This window comes from Lepidochelys olivacea, assembly GCF_965140295.1.
Source record: "Lepidochelys olivacea isolate rLepOli2 genome assembly, chromosome: 2".
NCBI classification, from domain to species: Eukaryota; Metazoa; Chordata; order Testudines; family Cheloniidae; genus Lepidochelys; species Lepidochelys olivacea.
The window spans coordinates 10,154,109-10,176,059 of NC_140412.1; the positions used below are offsets into that span (position 1 = coordinate 10,154,109).

A 21,951-nucleotide genomic window follows, 5' to 3' on the forward strand; every position below is an offset into this window, starting at 1 on the left:
TGGGAAAGGTGCATGACGCTCACATCTTTAGGAACTCCGGGCTGTTTGAGCAGCTGCAAGAAGGGACTTACTTCCCAGACCAGAAATTACCACTGGGGATGTTGAAATGCCAATAGTTATCCAGCCTACCCCTTGCTCCCAGGGCTTATGAAGCCATACACTGGCATCCTGGACAGTAGTAAGGAGCAGTTCAACTATAGGCTGAGCAAGTGCAGAATGGTGGTAGAATGTGCCTTTGGTTGTTTAAAAGCTCGTTGGCACTGTTTGCTGACTAGGTCAGACCTCAGCGCAACCAACGTTTCCATTGGAGCATAAGCTTTTGTGGGTGAATACCCACTTCGTTGGACGCAACGAATCACATGTGTTGCCACCAGTTTGTGCTTGTTTGCCGGGCCCAGAATCGGCATTCCACTGTATCAACCAGCCCCACTGCCACCATGATGTCCCAATTGCCACAGCCCATGCTTTCAGAAATGTCTGTGTCCATGTCCTCATCAAAATTGTTTGTCGTGCTGGCATCTCTTAGCCTGGTTCTGCATATACTCCAGGATAATGCGCGAGGTGTTTACAGTGCTCACAACAGCAGCAGTGAGCTGAGCGGGCTCCATGCTTGCCGTGGTATGGCATCTGCAGGAGAGCAGAGTTGCAGCAGAAGCAGTGGATGATGACGGATGCCACAAGATTAGATATTTGTACAGAATGATGAGAGGACCTGTGAGGTGGATTCATGGCACCAGGAGAGCAGAGTTGCAGCGGAAGCGGTGGATGACGACAACATGGAGAAATTTGCTATTGAGACTGAGCTCATTTACAAGAGCAGGAGAGCAGAGTTGCAGTAGACACGATGGATGATGACAGTTAGCAGTCATACTGCACCGTCTGCTGACAGCAGCACCCAGGACACAACAGCAGCGGTGACGCTGAGCTGAGCTGAGCGGGCTCCATGCTTGCCATGGTATGGCATCTGCACGGAAAAAAGGCGCGACATGACTGTCTGCCGTTGCTTTCATGGAGGGAGGGGTGACTGACGACATACCCAAAACCACCCGTGACAATGTTTTTGCCCCATAAGGCATTGGGAGCTTAACCCAGAATTCCAATGGGCAGTGGAGACTGCGGGAACTGTGGGATAGCTACCCACAGTGCACCACTCCGTAAGTCAATGCTAGCCGTGGTAGTGAGGACGCACTCTGCCGACTTAATGCACTTAGTGTGGACATACACAATCGACTGTATAAAATCAATTTCTAAAAATCAACTTCTATAAAATCGACCTAATTTCATAGTGTAGACATACCCTTAGTTACTCTCCTCTGCCTGAATTAACTGATAACTATTGAACACATCAAGAGCTCCAGAACCAGTCAAAAATAAGATATCTGACTGTCTTCCTTTTTAATGGCCACCATTGTTTGCAGATACAGAGGGAAGCACTGTTTGAACTTCCTCCATTTATCATCCACATTTCCAGAGGTTTTCAGCCCTTGTGGAGCTTTTTACTGCTCAGGATATTTTCTTAATTTCTTTGTACTCCTGGTACCATGTGGTGTGCAGTTCCAACTATGGAACAGTACAGTTCTCCACATAATCTGGGTGGCATACATGCCAGTGGTCTTTAGGGCTTAGTGAGGAGTGAGTGAAGGCAATGTGCAGAAGGAATGCTCACGCCCAGGGTGAAAGGGCTGTAACATTTTGCAAGTCTGGAGTGGTTTGCTTGGGGTAGGCTCAGTATGTGCGTGTAGGGGCGGTGTAGGTAGTTCCTGTTTGCTACACCTGACCTCAGCTCAAGTTTTGTCTTGGTAAGGAGAAGGTATTAGACTTTATACTACAGTTCTCATGTGCTCTGTTCCCAACGTGTTGTGTACCTCTGGAGAGGACAGAATACTAATCTATGTGTTATTGACATGTCTGGGCATCACTCAAGGAGGGCATAGTTAAGGTTGCATTGTGAGGCTGATGTGTACCTTAACTTTGTATTTCCTGGTTTTCAGATGTTTACGTTTGCATTACTTTAGTTCTTTATTTCCTTGTCAGAGGTTTAATTTAGCCACTCTCCACACTGTGAAAGGGCAAGAGACATCACTGTGTAATCTTAATTCTGCATTAACATTTTGCGGCATTTACTTTCCTTGTTTTGGGGGGAAATTTTAAAAAAATTCTTAGCACCCCCATCTATCACAACCCAGCTTTCCCCCTCCACTCCTGGCTCCTTGGCAGTAATTACCACAGCATGCACTGGCTGAATGTTAGTCACTTCATTGTCCCTGCATCTTCGCTCCCCCTGTTTCTCTGTCTTTCCAGCAAAGCCTGGTTTTCCCTCTTCACCTCTCCTCCCCACAAACAGACAGATATTTGCACAGGGCCTACAGATTGAGGGACTGGAGACAGGATACAGAAAAAGCGCTGGAACTAGTTGGAATTAGTAGGGATTTTTTGAAACGGGGTGGCAGAGATGAGGGAGCATGGATGTGGCGGGTTTTGAGGAAGAAACACACACTCAGTTGCGCCCCACTCACCCCCTGCCAGCCACTAGATGTACACACACAAAAGTGTACTGCTTCATAGCTGGTCTTTCCATGCACACACAGCTGGAGTTATCTCACTGCAACCATTAGGGAGATACACTCAAAAACAAGAGTATTGCCTCATACTAGATCTGGAACACAGATAAAAGATCAGTTCATTTCAGTTATACTTCTTTATTGGCAGAGTGTCCTTCACCAAAGTGTTAAAGCATCAGAACATTAGGTTTCTGCCAGAGACCTATATGGTAGGCCCAGTTCTCCACTGCCCTGCACCTTCTATAGTCATTTGCTTCTGTGCACACCGAATGGAAATAGATATAAAATGCTACCAATCTGATTTGAGAACAATTTATTTTCACTTTGCACAAGGGCAAATGACTCCAGAAGGTGAAAGGCAGTGGATAATCCAGCCTAATATGTCAAACATCTCCAGGATAGGGGTGTGATGTTTCATTCCATATTCTTTATGAAAATATGCTTATGATATGGATATGACATAACTGAGATATACTTCATGCAAGATGGGTCTTGTAAGATATCATTGGAAAGGTTGTGATTTATTGAATGTGATTATCCAATTTCTATGCATGTATCATTTCTGTATCTAAAGTGAGGAATATGGACTATGTAAGAATTACAACTTGATGTGTATTGGGAAGACACCCAACAGATGACAGGCCATCAGACTTGATGGGCCATCAGGAAGGAACAAGACCATGAAGATACTAATCTCTCTCCCTCCTGGGAGGCGTCAGGGGACCTAACTGTGACACTACTAGGTCAGGTGGTCTTGTCACCTGATACTAGACATTACCTTGGACTTCTTGTAACTTTCCATTGGAAGGGGAGGGAGGTGTCAAGTTTGTGAAACAAAGGATTTCCGCCTTATGTAAATCCTATTTAAGGGTGGGAAGGAAGGCAAATGGAACTCCTCCTCTCCATGGCCTGTCTGTCCAAGAAGAAAGACTGCTAAAGCCACCTGAAGGGAAGGCAGCGGAGGAGTTCAGACTGAGACGGGGTCCAGTCTGAAAAGAAATATAACTGGAACTCTGAACCACAGAAACTTTGCAACCTGCCTAAAATAACATTTAGGGTAAGAAATTACATTTTGTAACCTGTTTCTTAAGCATATTGAGCTTAGCTTGCATACTTTTTTTATTTGCTCAGTAATCTGCTTTGTTCTGTCTGTTATCTCTTATATTCACTTAAAATTCACCTTTTGTAGTTAATAAACTTATTTCTTGTTTATAATGTAACCCAGTTTATGTAATTTCTAACTGGAGGGACAAGAAGTTGTGTATCTCTCCCTTCACATTGAGGGAGGGGGCGAATGTCATAAAACCTTTGGGTCTGTACCCCATAAAGGGAATGGACACAAGAGTGTTGGAGCAAGCCCCTAAGGCTGAATCTTTCCAGAGCAGATCTCTGTCTCTCTGTGCAGCTGGGTATGGCCATCACTATGCCATTCCAGGAGCCCACTAAAAAAAAATGAAATGGCCACTGCACGGCTCTGGAAGGGTGTTCTGGAGTTCCAGAGCAGGCACTTGGTTACTGTAAAAATAATAACCTTCTGACTCACACTTCCAATAAAAACATTCCCTACCATAAAAAAAAAAAACATGAAGGAGAGATACCGAAGCTAACCTTAAACAAGGCTGGAGGTGTCTTTTCTGTGACCACCAAGCAGCTGGTCACTAACCACTCTGTTTGGGGTACCACAGAAATTAGGATCGGACTCCGGATCCAGTCGCCCCAATAGCTGCTGCAGGATTTTAAAAGGCCTTTCGAGTGGAATTGGAGAAAAGCAGTTATTCTGACCCACTACCAGTTCTCCACCCAGAACTAAATTAAGGACACTGTGTCCAGGCCATACAATCCTTTTCCGTAGCGGGAACCTGACATACCCAAGGTCAGACCGACCTTTCCAATATCCACCCTGAGCTAATGGGCTAATCAGTCACTGTATTGCAAATTAAAACAAAACACAGGACTTCTCAGGGAAAAGAAAACCTAAAGAGAGATCCTGATGCGGTTGCCAATGGGTAGAAAGGGTGGAAAGGCAAAGAAATATATGTGGGATAAGGCAAGAGATTCCTATGCTTCCTGTTTCCTTAGATTCAACCCTCCCTATCCAGCATCTGTCATCTGGTAGGTTTGATCTTCCCATAAAGGGTCCCTGCCACCTTGAATAACGAGGAGTCAGTCGTGATAAGGTGAAAAACAAATGAAGTGTATTGAGGGATTGGTGTTCAACAAATGGGTCAAAGAAAAGGAAGCAGTAAACAGTAAAATTATGCAATACAGTGATTTTCCCAAAATGAACCCTATAAACAGGTAAGTAAACTCCTTAATAGAAATCTCCTTCTATAGATCAAGCGTTTATTGTTGCCTGGGACCTCTATCCTCCAGCTAGTTGAAAGCCATTGGAGAGGAACTCCAGGGAGTCCCTTGATTTTCCTCTGGGTCTGTAGAAGAGTAGAAGGTACTTTGGGGGACAGCAGCTGATGGTAAGTGGAATGTGGCTGTCTGTCCTTCTCTTCTCCTTGCAGGTGCTGACAAAGTAGAAGCACAGTTGTGGAAGGAAAAGCCTAGCCCCCTCTACCACTAGGATGGTTAGGTGAATACAAGTCAGACCCTTACGGTCACTCAGATGGACAGCAGCTGAGCAGTGCTTGGGGCAGACTTACATAATCTGACCCGGGAAACCCCACAGAAGGAGCAGAAAACCCCTTCTGGGAAACCCTGTGAAAAGGGTGGTAAAAACCAGTTTTATCCAGAAGTTGTTTACCACTTCTGAGGAGAAACAAAAGGCGGGAAAACTGTGATCAGCTGGATCACATGGGCACAAACTCCATTTTGAAAATCAGTATGGGATCCTGAAATTATACAAAACATGCAAAATGGACATAAGCCAAATATACAAAATAGACATAACCCAACACCTGAAATATAGTCCCAACACCTGAGTTAATATTAAATCTCTGCTTCCTTGCCCCAGTGGACCAATTTATGATGGAGACATATGTATATCTATATAGACGTAGATATAGAGTAGATAAACACACCTATCCTCCTAAGCACTCATTTGACTCACAGTGTAGAAAATGTACTATTCCAAGAGGAATAAGCATAAATGATGGCATGCTGAAGGGAAATGTTTGCCACTTAATTGTACTATGACCAGGAACTGGTGGACAAAACACACACGAATATCCCATAGAGACAATCCTATACTAGTTGAAAAGAGGTGGAATTCTGTCTCTGTTTTCCATGGTTGTAAGTACCTGGTTCTTTAGGGCTATCACAGTTACAAATGAGAATAAGTCTCATTATCCATATTGGAGCAGAGTAATTCATTTTCTAAATAATTTTTAAATGGTTTTCTTACAGGGTGCTTTTTGTATTACAGATGGTCCCAATTAAGTGTATTTTTCTGACTTGGAACAATGATTGTCCTGAACAAAGGAAAAGAAGAAAAGAAATACTCAGTAATGGGCATTAGATATTACACTGCTTATCTAAGGACTGACCCATAAGAGCTGCTACAAATCGAAATGAAAGGACTTGGATTTACTTGGAATCCTGTGATGAGGTGTGTACCCTACACAGGCACTGAAAGGGCTAATGCGGACCTGAGAAGCCATTTGGCTACCTGGCTGCACCTGGAGGATGGGCGAGGTTTAATTTGAGATGAAGCCTAGTTGAGACGGGGGTGGGAGAGGACTATAAACAGAGGAAGTTGACCCTGGGACTTAGGGTGGAGGACTAACGGGACTGATTGAAAATGGTGGATTTTCTGATCCTAAATGAAGTCACTCAGGAAACTGAAGAAGAGTCTGTTAGAGAGGGATAATGGCTACAAAGTAGGGGGGAGGGAAGAGTAGAAGCAAAATCAGATGATGTTGATATCAGTAAAACAAGTGATAAAAATGGTGCATGCTTAGAAAAGTTAATTGATTAAAACAATTCAGTGGTTTTAAATGATGACACTCCAACTAGATTTAATGCAGCAGATAATAGTTTTTCCTGCTTAGACCTGGGAATTATAATGGCAGATACTGCAAGTAAATGCAACTTGGAAATATATAAGGAAGAAGGAATGGGATGTGATAATTTCCCTGTACTTCTTACTTTTCAAGGGTAAGGTAAGTTTGAAGGTATCCACCAAGAATTTTAAGAAGGATAACTGGGAGACATTTACAAGTAAACGTACAGAATTTATGAATAATCATTGTGTGACTGATGACCTAGAGAATTTCAATGATAATGTAATAATGGGATTAATAAAAGCAGTTACTATAGCTATATCTAGGATATTGAAGTATCCCAAAACTAAAAATTCACTTCTGTGGTAAAATGAGGAGTCCAAAACGTGAGTTAAAGAAAAGAACAAAGCCTACAGAAAAGCTAAATATACAATGAATAGCAAATATCTAATGAACTATAAAAGCAGTCATTAGGACAAGGAATTATAAAAAAAAAATCAGAGTTGGAGAAAGTACTGTGGGCAGATAAACAAAGACAAGACATCAGAAATATACAGGCAAATCAGAAGACCAAATGGAATTTGGACTGAAAATAGCCACATGCCAGGTCTTATTGGCATTGACAACATAGTTAAAAGCTCTGGTAATGAGAAAACAGAAGTTTTAGCAGAAACTTTCTAAGGGTGAGTAATGGTGGAAATGAAAGTGATGTTTTCCTCCAGATTAAAAGACAATTCATTGAAAAGAGTCATAGTCTTATTATGTAGTTGGGGTAAACATGAAGATACTATGCTGAATGAATAGCTTTGTATGTGAGAACTTGAGAAAGCTGTTGATATAAGAAAGATTACATCCCCAGGTAAAGATAATATATGTAACATAATGCTTAATCCTCAAACTACTTTCAGAGAAGTATTATCTTGAAATTATTTAACACTATATGGGAGAAAAGGAGTGATACTGGTAAAGTAGAAATATGCAGCAGTAATTCCCATACAAAAAACAGACAAACTATCCCCAAAACTCAATACCTATAACCCAATTGCCTTTGGTACAACTATGGAGAGAATGGTGACTGAAAGATTGGTTCCTATTTGGAAAACAATGGTACTATAGATGAGGTGTAAAGTGGTTTTAGGAGAGGAAGAAGTACTATTGATTGCATTGCTAAATTAGAAACAAATACAAAAATTTGAGGTACAAGGGTTTCATAATAGCTGTCTTTCTAGATATTGAAAAGGTATATAACATGCTGTGGAGGGAAGTCCTATTGCACAAAGTAAGTGCACTAGAGAGAGAGGGGAAGAATGTAGGGTAGATCAGAATTTGAGTAAAAGGATCATTCAGATCAAAGTTGGGAAAGTTATATCAAATATATACAATATTAAAAATGGTACACCACAGGATAGTGTTCATAAAATTGTAGGACTGGAAGGAACCTTGAGAGAGCACCTAATCTAGTCACCTGAACTCATGGCAGGACTAAGTATCTAGACCAGGGGTTTTCAAACTTGATTGCACCCCAACCCTTTTCTGACAACAAAAATTACTACATGACCTTACGAGGGGAGACCAAAGCCTGAGCCACACTATCCCAGGTGGTGGGGCCCAAGTCCCACCGTCCCAGGCAGGGGTGCCCAAGCCCCACCACCCTCGGTGGGGGGTCGAAGCTCCAGGGCTTCAGCCCCAGGCAGGGGGCCTGTAACCTGAGCCCTGCCACCCAGGGTCAAAGTTTTGCCTTTGGCCTCAGGCGGTGGGGCTCAGGCTCAGGCTTTGGCCCTGGGCCCCAGCAAGTCTAAGCCAGCCCTGGCAATCCCGTTCAAATGAGGTCCCAACCCACTTTGGGGTCTCAACCCACGGTTTGAGAACCACTGATCTAGACCATCCCTGGCAGGTGTTTGTCTAACCTAATCTTAAAAATCCCCAATGATGGAGATTCCACAACATCCCTAGGCAATTTATTCCAGTACTTAACTACCCTGACAGTTAGGAAGCTTTTCCTAATGTCCAACCTAAACCACCTTTGCTGCAATTTAAGCTCATTGCTTCTTGTCCTATCTTCAGAGGTTAAGGAGAACTTATTTTCTCCCTCCTCTTTGTAACTACCTTTTATGTACTTAAACTGTTATGTCCCTTCTTAGTCTTCTCTTCTCCAGACTAAACAAACCCAATTTTTTACAATCTTCCCTCATAGGTCCTGTAATTTTGAGACCTTTGAATCATTTTTGTTGCTCCGGACACCTCCCATGAGGCTGAAGCCTTGAGCCCTGGCACTTCCCACGGATTTGAAAATATTTACTGGAGCTCTGCTCTGGTGGGCTCCTGCTGAATTTAAGCCCAGCTGACTGTTACTTATCACCTTATTATCTTGTAGGTGTTTGCAAATTGATTGCTTAATTATTTGCTCCATTATCTTTCTGGGTACTGAAGTTCAGCCCAACCTTATTTAATATGATAAATGATCTCCCAAAACAAGTAGTGCAATAGGTATCACTATATTTGCAGATAATTGTGCTCTGTGGGTTAGGAACAGGAATACTGAGGTGGCAGAAAAGAGAATCAACAAAGCATTATGAGAGACCTCTGAGGAAATGCATGGGGTTTCAAGATCTCCATTGCTAACTCCAAAGGATTGATCTTTACAAAAAGGAAAGTTACAAAAGAACATAAACTGTGTCTCTATGGAGAACAAATAGATATAATTAAGAGTTCAAATTCTAAGGGGTAATTAGTACTAAATTATGTTGAAAAGATCATATTAACTAGGCTAAAGATAAATGTACAAGAAGGATTAATCTGCTTAAAAGTCTTGCTGGGCCTGGGACTAATGGGGGGGAGGGAGAGATGGATAAGAAAACACTGCTGATGCTATACAGAGTCTTAATCAGACTAGCTTTTGACTATGGCTTTCTGTCAGCATCAGAATTTAACAAATTAGATTTAATACAAGCCCAGGCACTACAAATTGTGTGCTCTAGATTTATTACAATACTATATGAGAACTACAGATAGCTTCTAGTGAAATACCTGTTACAGTATGAATGAAACCACTGGACCTAACTTTCTGGGCTAAAGTTAATGGAATCTGCAATGATGAAAGTACCAAACATATGAGGATTGTTGAGAATTCAATACGTGAACTATAGCACATGATGTTAGAACTCCATATGCCGTTTGAGTTTAAGAGTGGATGCAGGAGAAACAAGGAAAAACTGAATGAAGTCAAAACTTTTAGTCAATGGAGAATTAGTTATGGATGGCAAGTCGTATGTCCAAATGTGGTATTAGATTTATTTGATAAACTTAAGGGTAAAAAAGATACTAAATATTTAAAATGAAGTGCATCAGTATATAGATGAAAAGTACAGTAGGTTTCCTCAAATATATATACAGATGGGTCCAAAAAAGAGAGAAACAAAGTAGGGGCAGCACATTGTATACCAAAACTTGGAATTAGCTAATAGTGCATATGTCTGACAGCTGAGGTAGTAGCAATAATGCTAATATTAAATTGGATCTGGGATGTATCCCCAGCAGCAGCAGTCCCTTTTTCTGATTCCACCTCAGGCTTTATGGTGGTGTTTGTTGTTGTTTGTTTTTGTTTTGTTTTGTTTTTTAAAAGGGTGCTTCAATATGTAGAAGTGACTTAATCAGTGAAATTATATTTCTATTAACTGAGTTAGTTCAGATGGGGATACATGGAGCATTACCTTGGATCCCGTCACACATTTGTGGGGGGGAAAACAGGGAACAAAATGGCAGACAAAGCAGCTAAAAATGCTGTAAGAAATGGAAGGATTGACACAGAAATACCATTGAGTAAACAGGAATTAATGTAAAAGAAATGGCAAAAGATTTGGATGAATGGAAAAAGAGGAAGTTTTTTTTAATTGTGCCCTTGAGTAGAGGACTATGACATACTTCAGAGCCTGAATAGAATTAATGGAGTGCTTTTGTTTAGAGTACTAATTGGCCACTGTGGCTTAAACAAAAATATTTGTCAAATAATTAGACACAGATGGACGATGTGCAGTTAGGTGGAAGAAACATTTACTCACCTTTTTATAGATATGTAAGGGTTCTGATCTTAAAAAAAGGAGAATTTTTTGAGGAATTCAAATGTATTGTAAATGTAAAAAAGTTACATTGTTGTTTAGTAAAAACATTGGGAAAATGGAGTATTATTAAAAAAGGTGCTCTTACATTACCTAAAAGATACATGACAGACCAAGACAATGTAAACCACTAAGTACTGAAGGTTTATAGTTGGTGGTGGCTATAGAATATCCAGTCAAGTCTGCTTCGCTATTAAAAAAGAGGGAAAATGAATGGATGGGGCTGCAGGGAGGAGAGGAAGCTTGCAATCGTTGTCTTAGCATATGTGCAACATGCCTCAGGTGGCACATGACCAGGATTCATCACTGAATTTGGTCCGCTGGTTGGATAACTCTCTGGGATTAGCCTGTGGGGAGATAGTCAAGGAAAATTCCCTGAAGATGAAGAAGCCCCTGGGGTCCTCTCCTGAGTAGAGAAGTATGGTATCAAGCAGAGTGGCCCAGGGGTTGGTCCTGGGGCTGGTTTTGTTCAAATCTTTATTAATGATCTTCACGATGGGATTATTTGCACCCTCACAAGTTTGCAGATGAAACTAAGCTGTGGGGGAGAGGTAGATATGATGGAGGGTAAGGATAGGGTCCAGAGTGACCTAGACAAATTGGAGGATTGGGCCAAAAGAAATCTGAGGTTCAACAAGGACAAGTGCAGAGTCCTGCACTTAGGAAGGAAGAATCCCATGCATCGCTACAGGCTGAGGACCGACTGGCTAAGCAACAGTTGCAGAAAAGGACCTGGGGATTATAGTGGATGAGAGGTTGGATATGAGTCAACAGTGTGCCCTCATTGCCAAGAAGGCCAATGGCATATTGGGCTGTATTAGTAGGATCATTGCCAGCAGATCAAGGGAAGTGATTATTCCCCTCTATTCAGCACTGGTGAGGCCACACCTGGAGTTTTGCATCCAGTTTTGGTCCCCCCCCCACTGCAGAAGGGATGTAGACAAATTGGAGAGAGTCCAGCGGAGGGCAACGAACATGATTGGGGGCTGGGGCATGTGACTTATGAGGAGAGGCTGAGGGAACTGAGGGTTATTTAGTCTGCAGAAGAGAAGAGTGAGGGGGGATTTGATAGCAGCCTTCAACTACCTGAAAGGGGGGGGTTTCAAAGAGGATGGAGCTCAGCTGTTCTCAAGGGTGGCAGATGACAGAACAAGAAGCAGTGGTCTCAAGTTGGAGTGGGGGAGGTGTAGGTTGGATATTAGGAAACACTATTTCACTAGGAGGGTGTTGAAGCACTGGAATGCGTTACCTAAGGAGGTGGTGGAATCTCTATCCTTAGAGGTTTTTAAGGCCCAGCTTGACAAAGCCCTGGCTAGGATGATTTAGTTGGGGTTGGTTCTGCTTTGAGGAGGGGATTGGAGTAGATGATCTCCTGAGGTCTCTTCCAACTCTAATATTCTATGATAAGAGGCCAGAGGAGACATGAAACAGCCCCTGGAGTGAAGCTGTCTCTGGTGGGAAGCTCTGACAGAGGAGTAGGATCTGGTCTTCCAGGAAGTGTTCTTTTAAGGACCAAGGCAGGGAAAATGAAGAAGAGGGGTTAAAAAAATCAAGCCTGGTGAGGGCAGAAGTTGGCTTAAGTTGGTACTTTCTGTTTGGGATTTTGTTGCGGGATTCTAGGGCAGAATCCTATGAGTCCCGATCCTGAAAGAAGGGGGATCATAGAGGGGCTATGGAGAGGCCCTGCTGATAGGCTCATGTAGAAGCCCAGGGATATAGCAGGGGTGGGTCTGATACAGACAGATACTGCCTCCTAGCTACAGAGACCCTGGACTGGAACCCAGAGAAGTGGGCATGAAGCCTCCCTGATATAAGGGGATAAGGACAGAGCCCAGAGTTAACCTTCTGTGATGATATTTGGACTTCTGTTTATTGAGATCTGTTCCATCCCTTTTGGGTGTACTTAAATTGTGACCTGAATGGAGGTCTGAGTCACAGGAAGAGATGGGTAACCAGAGTGCTGTTGGCAGGGTATGCCAGTTGGGGAGGGAGGTTCTACACCTCACCCGGTCACAAAGAGGTGCTCCAGCAGAGGGTCTATTCTTCCATAGAACCAGGACATGCACCAAGCTAAGAACTCATGCAATTACATGTCAGAGTAGTTAACCGCTTGAATTTAATTATTGCTTCTATGCAGTATATATTGTATCCTGTTCTTCTTAATGTTCTATTTTAGGATTTTGTTCCTTTATTAAATGTATAAGTTTATATATAGAAAGAAATATACTGCAGAAAGTGACCATTAGGAAGATTGACATGATTGATTAATACTGATAATCTGCAATATGACTATTTATAATTCTCTCATGTTACCAAAAACAATGTATCACTCTCCTCTTTTATAACAGCTTTTTATGTATTTGAAGACTGTTATTCTGTCTTCTTCTCGCCTCTTCCCCCCCCCTCCCCCCGCCCCGGCTCTTCTCCTCTCCACGGTAAACAAATACGGGGATTGGGTCTGCCTGGTTTATATGTGGGGTCTGAGGAAGTCTAATCCCCGGGGGTGAGATTTCCTCTGAGGAATCCCCAAAATAGGCAGGGGTGAACTGTGTCCTGGCCTTATCCCTATTGGCCATGGGTTTCCTACAACTGCGCTTACCTCAGCAGAGGGAATTCCCACTCAGCTGGGGAAGGAGCTTCCTCCAATCCTGCCCTAAAGGCAAGAGTATCAGTCAACCATTTTAGAGTGACCTAGCAGAAGTAGGGACAGAGGCCCCTAAGAACAGCTGCCAAGTAGGCAGGACAATACTCCACCCTTTGACCCTTCTCCTGTTCTTTTTCGCTTCGCACACAGTGATTTATTTTCTTAAGGACTGAAATACTTTCTGCTAATGAAAATCTTTGGGCTCAGACTACATGATCTGATGAGGCCCCTTTGATGTTAAAGTCTATGAAATGGGCTGATGGCTTCTGGTCGCCCCCAAAACTAGTAGCTAGGAAGGCAGGAAAGGCCCCTATTGTCTGCACATAGAAAACATGAAGTGTGTGTGGGGGGTGGGGGGAAGAACTGGAGCCAGTGGGGGCAAATGAGAGCATGAGCTAGGGCAAAGGTGGGACAGGAGCTGCAGGCATGCTGAGAACAGATGCAACAGGATTTTGGGATGGGGGGGGGGGAAACTACAAGGATCAGCATTGGGAGTGCCTGGGGTAGGAGCAGTTGGGGTGGGCTTGGGTGCTGGAACTAGGGGAGTGGGGTTAGAGTGACCAAATAGCAAGTGTGAAAAATCGGGATGGCAGTGGGGGTAATTGGCCCCTCTATAAGAAAAAGCCCCAAATAGCCGGACATGGGGTCAGCTGGTGCTAGTGTACCCCTTAGCCTGAAGGAGTTTCAGTCCTGTTCAGTCGTTTACAGTTTGATTCAATGGCTCTCAGCATCCCGCTTCCCCACTATAAAATTATTCCAGCGCCCCTGGGTCCGGCAGCTATGGTAGTGGGGAAGGAGGATGCCAGTGTCAGCGGGGATGTGTCATTGGCCCGCCCGGCCAGAGGGAAGGATGGGGTGGGCCGCCGCCTCGGGGAGGCGCGGAAGGTCGGCCAGTCGCTCTGCTCTGGGGGGCGGTAGATCCGGGACGCTGAGGTGGCTGTCCCCGCTTCCCGCCAGTAGAGGGAGGGACGAGAAGGAAGCCGGAGGGAGGAGCGTCCGCCTCCCCCGTGACCACCCGGCTCCTCCTCGCCCAGTGCCGCTGAGTAACCTGGTTTCCCGGCTCGGAGTCGGCCCTCCTCCTCCCTTCCCTGAGCGTCAGTGCAGCCGGGGCTCGGGCTAGCTCCCCAGAGCCGCTGCTGAAGTAGGAACCGCCTGCCCTGGAGAGAGGCGCCGCCGCCGCCTCCTCACACGGAGACATGTATCCGGGAGCTGCCGCCGCCGCCTCCCCCGGACCCGGTGAGTCCCCAGCCACCCGCTGCTCCCCGGCTCGAGCTGGGTTTGAACGCGTGGGACCGTTGGTGCGTGAGCCACTCCGGCAGCGCGAGACGCAGCGCGAGTCCCCCCCGCGAGACGGGGCTGGGGGTGGGGGGACTGTCTGGGGAGAGTGCGCGAGGTGCCAACCGCCCAGCCCTGGGGGAAGGGGGGCGTGAAGCACTCGCGAGCCTCAGCGCGCGCGTCGGCTCCCCACCCCCGGCCGGGCCTTATGGAGTCTCTCGGAATGGCCGCGCGGCCCGGCTGTGCGCTGTAGAAGCGGGCGGGGAAGGAGGGGTCAGGCCGCTGCCGTCCCCTCCTCCTCAGGGAGGGATCGAGCGAGCGTGCGTATCCTGAGGCCTCTTTGTGGGCAGGGGTCCCTTCCTCTCTTTGCCGCGGTGGGGGCTGTCCCCGGAGGTAGGGAAGGCTTCGGGTGTAGGCCCCGCGGGAAGCCTGCGGACGCGGGGAGGGGCTGCCCGGCTGCAAAGCAGCCGCAGGAACTCGGGGGGCCTGCTCGCCTCCTTCACCCGAGAGCCTCGCACGCAGACACTGGCACAGTGCCCCGTTGCTGCCCCTGCTCAGGACCTCTCACGCCAGCCGGAGAGGCCACTGGACGTGCTGGGGGCACAGTGCATGGCAACAGCGGGGCCGTTGTAACCACCGCGGTCCTCATTGCATGCACTGGGATGGCCTGTTGCTACCCGCGCTGTGTACTGGTGTCGCCAGTCAGGACCCAGCTGCTAATTCCAGTATACCCTGCTGCTGCTTCTGCCAGTACTATATGTGCTGGGGTCGCTGCCCAGGAGCATGCCCTGGCTGTCCTATGGACCATCAGGATCATTGTTGCACACACTCGCTACTTGTGGCTGCACTGCTGCCAATATTGGACATGCTGTGATCACCACTGAGGGCACGACCATTAGACGTGCTGGTATTGCCATTCAGGGTTTTGCAGCGCCGATTGGGTTTATAACATTAGTGTGAAGCCCTGCCACCACTGCTGTGGCAGTTGGGTTTGTTCTGGAGTGGTGAAAGTGAGGAGGAATTCACCAGTTCTGGTGGGTGTTGTCATACTAGATCATGTGGTGACAGATAATCTTTCTGGAGAGCTGGAACTCATCAAGGAGAAGACTTAGGGACTAGAGAAGAAATTTATCCAAAACAAGTTCATGTCCCCAAACAAGCTTGTAACTAGCAAGTGAAAGTGTGAGTTTGTGTACCCGGATCATAAAAACAATGAAGAGTAAATATTGATCGGAGCAGGGACTGGAGCCCATGTGTTCTCCTTCCCAAATGTGTGCCCTCACCACCAGGCTATAAGGTCAAGCTCGCACTCTCTCTGGGCCAGTGAATATTTAGTTACTAATACAGAATGGAACAGTTTCAGCAGGAGAGATTGAAAAAGATCCACCTCAGAATAGCTAATAACCTGGTGGTTGGGGCACTCCCTTGGGAAGGGGGAGACCTGAGTTGATGTCCCTGTTCCAGAGTGAGAATTCAAACCTGGGTCTCCCACATCCTAGATGAATGCCCGAAGCACTAGGCTATTCGGTGTAAGGGGGGCACCTTCACTTCGGTTTTGTGACTGGCTCCTAAGTCCCCTTATGAATCTCGTCTAAAAAAGCAAAATGTTCTGTTGTGACACTTCTGAAACTTTTTTCCTTTTTTTGGACAAACAGTATGGCAGAATGGATATAAATTCACTAAATGTTTCAGTCAACTCAGATCTGCATTTGTGGTAGGGAGGTGGGGGGACGTTTAGCAAAATAAATTGCACCTAGCTCTAAATTTCATCTCCTAGCAGAGGAGGAGAGTGAAGATCTAGGGGGCAGGGCTTTCCCAATCAGTGAGATGAAACGAAGCTCTCTTTTAGCAAGGGAATGGGAGCTGTGCTTTTCTTTCTTTTAACCCCTGGAGCTCAGGCCTGCTGCTAGACATACTGGGGAAATTGATTATGCTGTGTAGCAGCAGCATCAAACTCAGATTCTGCTATTGCTATGCACCTGTGCTCGTGCCCTGCTAGTGCAGACACTAGTGCTATTATTTTCATCCTCCCACTTACGCACACTGGGGCCTCTGCGTGCATCCCACTACTGCTGCCAGGTTCATCTCATTCACCCTCAATAAACGTTCAAGGGTCATGGCTCAGAATCTGCCATTGCTGCCAGGACTACGCTATCCACTTCCTATTTGACACACCTCCATCACAGTTCTCTACGCTATCTTGCTATTTTTTTAAATGAATGTATGCTGGTGTTACATTCACCCCTTTGAGTTAGTTAGTATATGGTTTGAGTACTCACTACACATACAGCTGGATCAGAGTTGATAGGTGTCCGTAGAACTGCCCGTATACATGTCTATCACCACTTAAATACTGTGCACTTAAACCTCACTGCCGTCAGAGTTATCAAACAGTGCTGCTGCAGTATACACACGCAAGTAGCCACCTCCTTATTCAGATTCCATCACCAAACTGGTCTCCACAGTCCACTCAGATCTTGCCATTAGGGTCTCTTGTCCCTTTTGCCAATCCAGTCATTCATTTGCCATAGCATTTGGTGTTAAATCTCCAGTCCCCTCCTGGACTGAGCATTTAAAAAAAAAAAAAAATTGACTCCTGTGTTGCTGCTTCTTTTATTGGTACTAAATATGGCAACTTAATTCTAACAGGCTGTTGTGTGAGGGGGATTGTGCTTAAAAGGGATTTTGGAAGAGAGAAAATTTGTTTGCACCAATCCTAGCTTTCATCTAAATGTTCTTTGAAAAGGGGATTAGAGAAGGTGCCGTGATGAGGGGCTTCTCCTTCTGTCCTCTTTCCCAAAGTGTTTGTTTTGGATTCACAACTTGGCTGTGACACTTCATGTGAGGATACAAAGCCTGGTGCTTTACTACTTAGTTTTCTCACAAAAACATTATTCAAAAATGAGTTTCTAGAACACCATAGGAAAACCCTGTCTTTAAAAAAAAAAAAAAAAAGCGGGGGGGGGGGGGGGGAGTTTGATTGCACGATCTTTAAATTCTGCATTCTAGAAGGCCAGGGCAAGTCAAGAGAATATAGTACTATTCATTAAACTAATGAATCTTTATATTTTGAGTAACTAGTAATAAAAGAAGTAGTAAATTTAATCTCTAAACTTTTAAATTACAATATTTAGGGTGTCCTGATACCTCCTAGAATACTTCAAAGAAAATTCTGTACAGAAACAATTTCTGTAAAGTTTACATCTTAAATATATTTTTTTCTCTCGCGCACTTTTTTTTTTTTTTTTTTAAAAGGACACTTGCTTTTGCTTAAATCTGATGTTTGGAGTAGATTTCATAAACATGAGTATTGCTTCACATTTAGAATAAGAAAAAACAGATATATTTGAAAATACATTCTAAAAGTTTGAGAAACAAGTTTTCTAAGTTCTCTTTAATGTGTCATTGGTTCTCTAAGTCTATCAACAAAGACAAAGTTGTGGCTTTTCATTTGATAAATAACACCACTATAGTAATACTTGGGAGGGTTGTGTTACTTTAAGTTTGTTTTCCTCTGTCAACATCGAAATTAACTTTGAGATCTTCCTTGTATGGTTTCTACTCATGTAAATTGCTTTTAAAACTGCTTGTCTGTTTGTGTCATTGGTCAGAAGCTATTCTTGTACTCTAATTTAGAAGGTTTTATTTTAAAAGCTGGCAAATGTAATCTTGACAGGTTTGAAATAATTTTGTTGAGAAATTGAGTGAAAATAGCATGCATTGATTTTTTTTTTCTTTTTTTCATATCCGTTTTAGTGTAACAGGACTCCAAATATGCTTAAAAATCAGGAGCTCATGTCTGTTTTGGTGGAGTTGCCACTAATGGATTCTGTAGCCTCTAAAACTAAGTGTTTTTGGGGGGGGGCGAGGAGGGGGGAAGAGATTGTATGTAGAAATGTACAAATGCTTTACCTGGTTTTTGGAATTTGAGGCGATTAGGATGTCTATTTTGCCATTGTGTGACATTTTTTATACTTGGGTTTTTTGTCTTGATGATCTACTATGGGAAGATGCTGGTTGTTGTCTGTTCTGAAAGACCATTAGGGACACGTACTTGAGTTGGCATTGGACCATGCTATGAGGATCAGTATTGTACTTTAAACTAAGTGACTTCAACTGTCTTGTCCTTGGTTTAATTCTACAAAACAAAAATAATACAAAGAAAAAACCCAAAACCTGTGTTGAGAAATTTAGTATTGCAAGGTTAAGTGCACAGATAACAAAACGTGCATTAAACTTAACTTTACTCTGTCCGTTTGTGTGAATACACTGATTGTTGTTTCTCCAACTTAAATTTCTTTCTACAGTCTTAGTTACATGCACAGCACATTGTAATTGTTTATACTCTAAGCTCACAGCCATCATGGTTAATACACCTTTGATTTAGATTTCTCAAACTTTTAAGGTGTATATTTTAATAATTGTCAGCACTAATAGTATGGCTTATCAACCAGCTGTACAGCCTGAAGAGATGAGGTAATTACGGCAGTGCAAATTAAGGTGGCCTATATATGCAAAAACACTGTATTCTTGTAAACTTCAAAGGTAGTATGTTACTACTTCATTTTTCATATAAATGACATGTAGCTTCTGGCGTACAGTACACTTAATATACAGTCAGAGATTATTGTAATGTATACATGAAGGAAGGAAGGAAGAGTTAAGGTTGAACTTTCCTGACTTGTGAATGCTTAACTGTGCAACCTTAATGTTCTTTTAGAACAGCTTTTATGTGGAATTCCGTAGGACTTTTTGAGCAAGAGGATAGAAAAAAAGGAAAGCAAGAGAAACGTAACTATTCAGGATTTTGAAGCTCTGCTGGCTTGCAAAAAAATTGACAATGTGTATAAATTCCGTTATAGAGAACTAGTTAGTTGAACATCACAGGCAGCTTTGTCCCACACAACTTAGGACTGCAGAAGGGAACCTTTGCCTCCACAGGTTCTGCAGGTGCATATGAGCACAGCTCCCTCCCAGGCACTTTAAGTATATACTAGCTCTTCCTAATCCTGTTGCTCCTTACAAGTTTTGCAGGGACTGAGTCCATATGTGTGTTCAGTGCATTTTAAATTAGTCATGCACACATGCAGCCCTCCTTATCTGTGCATTTCCTATGCTTGGTGAAAAATTTGTTCAGATGACCTGAACATGTACAGTAAGCGATGTTTCAAAAGTTCATGACTAGTCCAAAATAAATAAAAAAATTTTTTTCTACAGCACTCAAAGATAACTGACAATGAAAGCTCTCTGCATTCCAAGTTTCAACCTCTATCCAGTAAACTGTAGAACTTGAGCACATTCTCCTTTTTTTAGTACTAGGAAGCATTTCTTCTTCTCTTCATTCAAAAATAGCTGAAGATTTTCTGCTTAAATTTTCAAATTAATTTTCTTGGACTAGAAGCCAGACCTAGAAAATGTCAGCCTGAAAAGTGAAAAGTTTTAGAAAGTTATGAACCCCTCAGAACAAAAAGGGTTGGAGTTAGAAACCTTTTTGCGGCTTTTACTCTGGATTCATCACAGGAATACTGTAGTTGCTATACTGGTCTCTCTAGTCTGGTATCCTGATTCCAGTAGGGGTCACTAACTGGTGCTTCAAAGGAAGATGTAAATTTCCCATAAGTTTCTCTAACCAGGGGCATGTAATTGTTGGCTTATATCCTGAAGCAAGAGGGATAATACTGACTGTGGTTTTAATCTACCTAGTGTAATTTTGAATGTTCATATAAATGGCTGTTTTCAACCCAGTAGTCTGTTTCTCTCAACATCTTTGTTAGTGAGCATCACAGGTTATACTTTGTGTAAAACACACTTTTTTCATTTGAATTTAACATCTGTTGTATTTTTCCTCTTTGATAGTTGTGCAATCAGTAAAATTATCAGACTGAGCTTCTCTATACCATTCATTATTTTATATACCTCTATCTTGTCTCTTAGTTGTCACCTCTCAATATTTCTAATAGTCATCTTGGACATAACTGAAATACTAGACATTCGTATTAAACCTGTCCAGTTACCTTTCTTCACCATAGCCCAAAGAGAATAATTAATCAGAACATCAACAAAACAAAAAATACCTATCAGCCCCAAATACCAGCCCTCTCCCTTCTCCCCATATACTTGGCAGTGAGAAAAACACATGCTTTCCAACAGGCAGTCTTTCTAGTATTTCCTCAGAGGGAAGTAGTTTCATGCCTCTAATTTTTCTTTTCTATTTTTGCTGTATCCCTTTTGAAATGGAGTGATCAAATCTGAGCACAGTAATCAAGGTGAAAGTAAACAATTGATTTAGACAGTATCAGTATAACATCAGAAGTGCTGTCCTCCTAATACAGTCCAACATCTTTGCTTTTTTCACTGCTGCTACATTTTGAGCAGCTGTTTTTCATTGAGCTGTCCACAGTGCTGCCTAGGTCTCTTTCCTGAGTCAGTATAATTAGTTTAGAAAGAATAACCTGAAGTATGCAAATAATGATGGATTCTAATGTGCATTCGCTTGCACTTGGATACATCAAATTTAATCTGTCATAGCACTGCTCAGTTATTTTTGAAGTTCCTCAGTCTTTTGTAGACTTGACTAAACTAGGGCTTGAAATATTTAAAATGACTCAACCTAGCTAGAGGCAGATATGAAAAATGGATGGGACTCCTACTAGTGAGGTCTATGGTTAGCAGGTTCCAGGGGAAGAGCCCAACAGCCCCTGTCCCTAGATGATGGGAATGAGAAAGATGGTAGAGTATGTCACTTCTTCTCACAGGTGAAATGAGTATACAAAATGCAGAATAGTACATAATTAGGTGTTTCACTTTCTTGACAGTAATACTGGTAACAACTTGGTTGCCCTTAATTAAACTTACCCTCATCTTTTGTTCCTCAGGTTCTTACACATGATAACTTATGTACTTATAAGTATATGTGGTGGTGGTTGTTTTTTATCCTCTAACTTTGACCATTGTGAAGGCCCTGTGATTTTTGTGTTTTTTTTTGTTTGTTTGTTTGTTGTTTTTTTGCAGGTACATAATTTTGCCATAGAATCCACCCCTTGCTCCAGAGTCTAAGCTTTGATTTAAAACAAAACATAGGTTGGTCTACACTGAAAAGTTACGTCTGCATAGTTGTCTCTCTTAGGAGTGTGAAAAATCCACACCCTGAGCAGAGGTAATGCGGAGTCACTTGCCCCTACCCCTCCAGATTTCTGCGAGCACTGAGCTGCCCTTATAGGGTCAGTTCACTCTGAGCCCTGCAGCCCCACGAATAGCCCATGGCTGCAATGGCTGGATGATACATGAAACGCTACAGGGGCCAGATGTTGACCAATACTTGTGATTGAGCTTTGATTTAGTAATTAACTAAGGACATTTTTGTGCCAAAAGTACAGTATTGTAAATAGAAACTTGATTGGTCTCTG

At 43.3% G+C, this 21,951-nt stretch overlaps 1 protein-coding gene across 1 annotated transcript in view; it reads left to right on the forward strand.

Moving 5' to 3' along the window:
* The first annotated feature begins 14,327 nt into the window (after window positions 1–14,327).
* Window positions 14,328–21,951, forward strand: part of AGO2 (argonaute RISC catalytic component 2) — a 100,463-nt gene continuing 92,839 nt past the window's right edge. Inside the window, exon 1 of the mRNA XM_084618917.1 lies at window positions 14,328–14,506. Within this exon, the coding sequence (XP_084475043.1) occupies window positions 14,467–14,506 (40 nt within the window). The 5' untranslated portion in view covers window positions 14,328–14,466. The remainder of the gene's footprint in view (window positions 14,507–21,951) is intronic.